Source organism: Myotis brandtii, unplaced genomic scaffold (genome assembly GCF_000412655.1).
Source record: "Myotis brandtii unplaced genomic scaffold, ASM41265v1 scaffold1660, whole genome shotgun sequence".
NCBI lineage: Eukaryota > Metazoa > Chordata > Mammalia > Chiroptera > Vespertilionidae > Myotis > Myotis brandtii.
Window position 1 is genome coordinate 91,305 of NW_005356088.1, and position 7,699 is coordinate 99,003.

At 41.3% G+C, this 7,699-nt stretch overlaps 1 protein-coding gene across 1 annotated transcript in view; it reads left to right on the forward strand.

Moving 5' to 3' along the window:
- Positions 1–7,699, forward strand: part of TMTC1 (transmembrane and tetratricopeptide repeat containing 1) — a gene marked incomplete at its 5' end in the record, with an annotated part of 239,908 nt that overhangs the window by 14,337 nt on the left and 217,872 nt on the right. Inside the window, one exon of the mRNA XM_005862740.2 lies at positions 4,886–5,063. Within this exon, the coding sequence (XP_005862802.2) occupies positions 4,886–5,063 (178 nt within the window). The remainder of the gene's footprint in view (positions 1–4,885; positions 5,064–7,699) is intronic.

Sequence of the window (7,699 nt, forward strand, 5' to 3'; positions counted from 1 at the left end):
TTCATTTATTCATTCATTCACTCATGCTTCCATCCATTCATTTATTTATTGTGTGACAACAATGCACCACACATTGTGCTAGACACTGGGCATATAACCATAAATATGGCAAAGATCCTTTCCTCTGGAAAACTTGGTATCATTTCTGTCATCTTTCTCTAGTCTGAGCATCCCAATTTCCTCAAATCTACTTTCCTGAGATATCACTTTGAGATCCTTCCATCCCCCTAGCATCATGGAACTCTCTTGTAAAAGTGCCTCCATATTTAAATAGCACTCTAAGGAGCTGCTGTCTCACATTGGATACCGGTCACTTTCCCACACTTGCCTGCAGGTAGAATACCTCCCTCTTTCCTATCTCTGCTCCTGGTAGGTTCTTCCATTACTAGAATTTTTTAAACTAGCCATTAATTATCTGTTTAAGTGCCTCTCTTTTACTATACTGTTACCTCGTTGGTAGCAAATGCCATGTCTTCTCTTTGTATCTCTGGGCCCTACATCATACCTGACATGTAGTAGGTGCTCAATAAACATCTGTTGGAGTGAATTGAAATGAAAAATAGTTTGACTTACATAATTCCCTGTCTGTCTGTTGGTGGATTGGTCTTTCTGGATATCCAAGACACAATAACTCTTTGAGTTTAGGGCAAACTAACAGCCCTCGGACAATACCATGTGTACAGTTTTAATGTGATCACACGTATTTTGTTCTCTTTTATGTCTAAATGTGGATCTTTACTCTTGCCCATATTCTGAGTTAGAATTAATGAACAATTTCAGGCATTTAAACTCCTTGTGAATCTCCGTCAGTCAGTTTCCCAGGACAGCAGTTCTCCTGCCCAGTTACAGACTGCCTGCGAGCTTAGTCAGCATACACCATAGATTCATTTAAGTCTTTGATAAAAATATTGGACAGACCAGAGATTATATCAGAATCCTGTGACATACACTAGAGGTCTCCATCCATGAAGACATTGATTTATTATTCACCATTCTTCATGTGAGCTACAGATCTATCTTACTCCATCTTGTACGCAAGGAGATTCTGAGAGATTTTGTACATGCCTTCGTTAAAATAAAGACAAGCTGTGTCTTCCACATCCCCTGTCCTATTAAAATATGAGTTTGATCAGTTAAAGCTTCTTTTCATAATCCCACATGGGCTCCCCAAATCAGAGATCCCCCTCCCCCGCCCAGTGCTCTCAAATAGGATAAGTTCTAAAATGTTGTTTCTCATTTTGTTTCATGGTCACTTGTCTATAGTTTGGAGAGTTCACTCCCTATCTTTTTAGACATTTGAGGAGCTCTACAAACTCTAGATTCTAGGTGATTTCTCAAAGCTGAGATTCACCAATGTTAGGTGCCATGTGAGAGGCTCATACTTTTAGGTCTTTCTGAGGACAAGCTTCTACCTTGAAGCCAGCCCACCAAAAGTCACTTCATTAGGACAAAAGACACCTCTATCACCCAAGGAATTCCAAGGGATTTAGGAATCAGGGCAAAGACCAAATATTACAACAAAAGATGCTCCTAGTGCTCTTGTCACTTGGGAAGTTACAAGGGATTTTGGAGTTCTGTGCTAGGAACCAGGGACAGAGACCAAATATTAGAACAATAGATGCTCCTAGCACCTTCATTGTTTAGGAAATGATGAAGGTTTTATAGAATCTCTGACCAGGAGTCAGGATGAAGACTAAAATATGTCTTTCTTACCATATCACATATATGTATGTTTATTTAAATACTTTTGTGGTTATTTCCTTATGGGAAGTTTTTAGACGTGGAATTTTTGGTCCACAGGTATGTATTTTTTAAAGCCTTTGATACATAGTGACAGCCTCAAGACTTTCCAATTTGGACATCCCCTAACCGGATTTGAGATTGCCCATTTCTCTTAAAATCCCAGGTCTGATTGAATTTTAAATTAATGGCTTAGTTAGTTGATTTGTCAAGCTCAGCCTGATGATGCGGAAAACAGTGTAAAATCAACCTCAGGGGATGGGCCCTTAGGGAATTGCACCTGAGTAGTTCGAGGATGGGGACTTGCCTTGCCCTCTCACAGCTTCACTATCCCCAGCTTTCTGATTTCCAGTAGCTCTCACCATATGTGGGATCTCTCACACAGGAATGGGACACTGTTCTCCCTTTAGTTGGACCTGCCAGTCCCCTAGTTCCTTGTGGTTCCTCCTTCTCTTGGGTGAGTTGTTTCACACCAGGCTCTCGTCTTGAGGATGCTTAGGTGTGCACAGACCCATGGGTCTGCCAACCCAGCTGGCGTCAGAGCCCTGGAGTTGGATCCCACACAGTAATTCATTTTTCTAAGCTTAGTTAGGACCATGATGACTTCAATGGGAATGAAAGTGGAGGCAATTAGTAACTATGACATTTAGATTCATGTGTCCAAATAAATCTTGAGATGTTTAAAATTCTGTAGGTTAAAGCTGTGCATGAATCAAAGTCAGATACTGAGAATATGTATATGTCATCACTAAAGTTGACTTTTACATTCTCGATTGTTTTGGCAAAGAGGAGATGTTTCTATAAGAAGCAGATAAAAGACATGAGAATAAAGATGTGGGATTATTATTTTGGATAAATTGGCTGGAGTATAGACAATGATGGGTAATACCACTTAGGGTGTATAGGTTCCCCCAAAACAACCATATCCCATGTGACTGAATTTTTTCTATAACCCCATAAACTCAATTGGGAACATAATGTCCTATTATTAAATTTAAGGCAACCTTTTGAAGTCTCTCTGTCCTGCATTTCTATCTCAGGAAAGTATTTTTTAAGATGTTGAACAATACATTTCCTTTTTCTTTGTGGTTCTCTTTTTAGTTTTTTTTTCTTTCTTACCATATCACATATATGTATGTTTATTTAAATACTTTTGTGGTTATTTCCTTATGGGAAGTTTTTAGACGTGGAATTTTTGGTCCACAGGTATGTATTTTTTAAAGCCTTTGATACATAGTGACAGCCTCAAGACTTTCCAATTTGGACATCCCCTAACCGGATTTGAGATTGCCTATTTCTCTTAAAATCCCAGGTCTGATTGAATTTTAAATTAATGGCTTAGTTAGTTGATTTGTCAAGCTCAGCCTGATGATGCGGAAAACAGTGTAAAATCAACCTCAGGGGATGGGCCCTTAGGGAATTGCACCTGAGTAGTTCGAGGATGGGGACTTGCCTTGCCCTTCTCACAGCTTCACCATCCCCAACTTTCTGATTTCCAGTAGCTCTCACCATATGTGGGATCTCTCACACAGGAATGGGACACTGCTCTCCCTTTAGTTGGATCTGCCAGTCCCCTAGTTCCTTGTGGTTCCTCCTTCTCTTGGGTGAGTTGTTTCACACCAGGCTCTCGTCTTGAGGATGCTTAGGTGTGCACAGACTCATGGGTCTGCCAACCCAGCTGGCGTCAGAGCCCTGGAGTTGGATCCCACACAGTAATTCATTTTTCTAAGCTTAGTTAGGACCATGATGACTTCAATGGGAATGAAAGTGGAGGCAATTAGTAACTATGACATTTAGATTCATGTGTCCAAATAAATCTTGAGATGTTTAAAATTCTGTAGGTTAAAGCTGTGCATGAATCAAAGTCAGATACTGAGAATATGTATATGTCATCACTAAAGTTGACTTTTACATTCTCGATTGTTTTGGCAAAGAGGAGATGTTTCTATAAGAAGCAGATAAAAGACATGAGAATAAAGATGTGGGATTATTATTTTGGATAAATTGGCTGGAGTATAGACAATGATGGGTAATACCACTTAGGGTGTATAGGTTCCCCCAAAACAACCATATCCCATGTGACTGAATTTTTTCTATAACCCCATAAACTCAATTGGGAACATAATGTCCTATTATTAAATTTAAGGCAACCTTTTGAAGTCTCTCTGTCCTGCATTTCTATCTCAGGAAAGTATTTTTTAAGATGTTGAACAATACATTTCCTTTTTCTTTGTGGTTCTCTTTTTAGTTTTTTTTCATAATGATCTTAGCATTCAGAGATCTGTGGGAATTTATGTTAGGAAACATTTAATACAAATTCTGAAATGCTATGCTTTTGCTCATCCTTTTAAACTCAACTGCAGCTGGTACCAGGATGTAGGTGCCCTGAAGCTTGCTTGTGGGCTGGTAATTAACAATGATTTCTGGTGCATAATCTGGAAATTTCCTGGTGGCACCATGGGTGAGAGAATACCTTTATGCCTTTTTTGTCCCAACAGTGACCACAGTCACAGTCCTGTGGTTTCTTTCTCATCTCCATCGGCTGTGGCTCTGACCCACAGCCCTGTGGACTTGCCTTTGAACACTTACTCGCCCTGGAAGAATCAGCAGTGAAGCAAGAGTGTTGTTGGGGTGTTTGCATTAGCCATGAAGAGAGGGAAAGGTTCAGCACCTATCTGTCTACCTTCTCAGTGAGACCACATAGTTTTCTGAAATAATATTGTATTGCATTTGCAGTGATTTCTGCAGAGAGGAAAAATCCGAGATAGGAAAAAGTGATACTCATATGTAGAGTAGCCTGGTGTTGGGAGTCATCCTATATAATAAAAAGCTAATATGCAAATTGTCCCCTTGACGGGAAGTTTGACCCGGAGTTCAACTGAGAGGTCAACTAGGCAGCCAGGCTGGCCGGCCAACTGCCCATGGCCTCCCCCGCCCCCCGGAATCCCCCCCTGGGCCGGCCCGATCAGCCCCAATTGGTGCGGGTGGCTGGACCCCACCAGTGCATGAATTCGTGTACCAGGCCTCTAGTTTAAGAATAATCACTTGAACAGCTTACTTTTTTAAATGATGGATTCCCTCTGATTTCCTGCGCTTATGTTCTGTTGGTAGCTAATCATTTTTGTTTTTGTCTTCTTTGTTCCAGGCTAAACATATTTTTGACTGGCATGAACCCATTTTACTTTCATGCAGTGAATGTAATTTTGCACTGCCTGGTGACTCTTGTGCTGATGTACACCTGTGATAAAACTGTCTTCAAGAATCGTGGACTCGCTTTTGTTACGGCATTGCTCTTTGCTGTGCATCCTATTCACACAGAGGCGGTGAGTGTAATTGGAACTCAATGAAATAAGAACCAAAAAACCCACTAAACTGATCTTTTTTTTCCGTTTCAAAACCCTGTTAATTTAAAGCTCTACTAAAGTGTTTATATATAAATCATACTGCTTGGCAACTTCTCTTTTTGAATGTTCAAATGGTCTTTATTGTACCTCCAGGATTTAATTGCTTTTCTGAATAACCACTGTTATTATTACAGGTAGTAATAAATGGCCACCGTTCTTTATTTGCAGGAAATGTAAGTCCTAATGCGTTTTTAACAACAAGGGGAATTCTGAGATACTTATCATGCTGGCTCATTGTTCCCACTCTGCATTTATATTTTACCTTTTCTCACTCTGCTTTATATTTAAAATATTTACAATGCAGAACTGTAAGTGCTGGGAGGAGGGCTATAAAAAGTTAAATTGACATTCAAGTTAGAAAGACAGAGTTAGGAAACTAACACATCGTTTTTCAAATTATGTTATATGAAGTGTTGTTATTTTTTGAAAGATGAGTATCCTTCCTTATATAATAAAACCCTAATATGCAAATCGACTGCACAGCAGAATGACTGGTTGCTATGACATGTACTGACCACTAGGGTGCAGATGCTTAACACAGGAGCTGCCCCCTGGTGGTCAGGGCACTCCCACAGGGGAAGTGCCACTCATCCAGAAGCCCTGAGCTGGGTTCATGGCTGGCGAGTGCGGTGGCGGTGGCAGGAATCTCTTCCGCCTCCACGTGCTAAGGACCCCTGGGGGGATGTCTGCCTAAGCAGCAGGCGGACATCCCCCCAGGGATCCCCGACTGTGAGAGGGCACAGGCCAGGCTGAGGGACTCCCTTCCCCCAGTGCACGAATGTCGTGCACCAGGCCTCTAGTTTACTTATAAAGTTAGATAGTTTAGATCTCTGGTCCCCTTTAAAATGTGACTTAGCCCTGGCCAGGCAGCTCAGTTGGTTGGAGCATTGACCATACACCAGAAGGTTGAGGGTTCTATTTCCCGTTAGGGTATATACCTAGGCTGAGGGTAGGGAACCTGTTATCCTCCCATATTTTTCCTTGTCACTCAACAAAGTGCCTGCATCAAGCCCAGTACTCATGAATTATTTGTTGATTATGTAATTAATAAAACAAATTTTTAACCATGGCAACATGTTTAAATGTAATCTCAACATGTTTAAATTGAACCTCCTCCCCCCAAAATTTAAATTTTCAGTCCTTCCTGAGAAAACTTATGGTCTTGTTTTTGCTTTTGTTTAACAAAGGAGAGCTATATGTCCTACTAACCCCCTCTCCCACCCACTACATTCTATTTTTCTTTTTAAAAATAATGTATTACTATGTCTTCTAAAAAGCACATCTCTTTTGTCTAGTTCTCTGTCCTCCTCCTTAGGAACCTGAACTATTATCTATAATTAAATAATAGTCTCTTGATTTTACTTCCTAGTATAGATTGTTATGTAGACCAAATTTCTCTGCCTCCTTTATCTCCTTGTGAATGCAGATAGTTTTTCTAACACTTTTTCCTAAATAAATGTCTAACTCTTAGACTCTTTCCCCCTTATAATTGTGTTACCATGGATTTTTTTTCCCGATTACAACAAAAACCTGTTAAAACCCTTTCTTAAAGGTCAATTTGCTAACAGGATTTTTCTATTTTTTATTTAGAATTCAACCTAACTTTATCAGCTCATGATCACACTGCCAAAGGCTACCTAAGTTTTATGTTCTCCTACTCTGCAAGAATAAAATTAGGACTGTTATCATCCTACGCATTGTTCTTTCCTGAAGAAAATTTTTCCCTAACATTCTAAACACAGATTTTCAACTGTACTTTAAAAATTATGTCAGAAATGTAATATGGTCTATAATTTTAAAAAATTGTCTTTGAGGACTGGCTGGCATTGCTTAATGGTTAGAGTGTCAGCCCATACACCAGGGGTTCATGGGTTTGATTCCCAGTCAAGGACAGTAACAGGGCTTGCAGGTTTGATCCCTGCCTGCGGTTGGGTTGCATGTGGGAGGCAACCAATCAATTTGTCTCTCTCACATCGATGTTTCTCTCTCTCTCTCTGTCTCCCTCTTTCTCCCTTTCCCCTTCCCTTCCATTTTCTCTAAAAATCAAAGGAAAAATTATCCTCACTAGAAAAGCTAAAGCACATACCTATAAATACATAGAAGACCCAGCAATATCCTAATATATAAAAAGCCAGGGGCCATCACGACGGAAACAATCAGACGGATGACCAAACAGCAGGCTGCATGGGGTGACCAGGCTGGCAAGGGGTTAGTGAGGGATGACCAAACCACTGAACAGCAGGCTTCATGGGGCGACCAGGCTGGCAGGGGGGGCAGTTGGAGGTGACCAGGCTGGTGTGGGGGAGGCAGTTGGGGGTGACCAGGCAAGCAGGGGGGGGGCAGTTACTGGCAACCAGGCTGGCAGGGAGGGCAGTTAGAGGTGACCAGGCCAGAAGGGCAGGGCAGTGAGGAGCAACCTGGCTGGCAAGGGGTGGGCAGTTAGGGGTGACCAGGCCAGCAGGCAGAAGCGGTTAGGGGTGACCAGGCAGGCAGGCAGGTGAGTGGTTAGGAGCCAGCAGTTCAGGATTGTGAGAGGGATGTCCCAGATTGGAGAG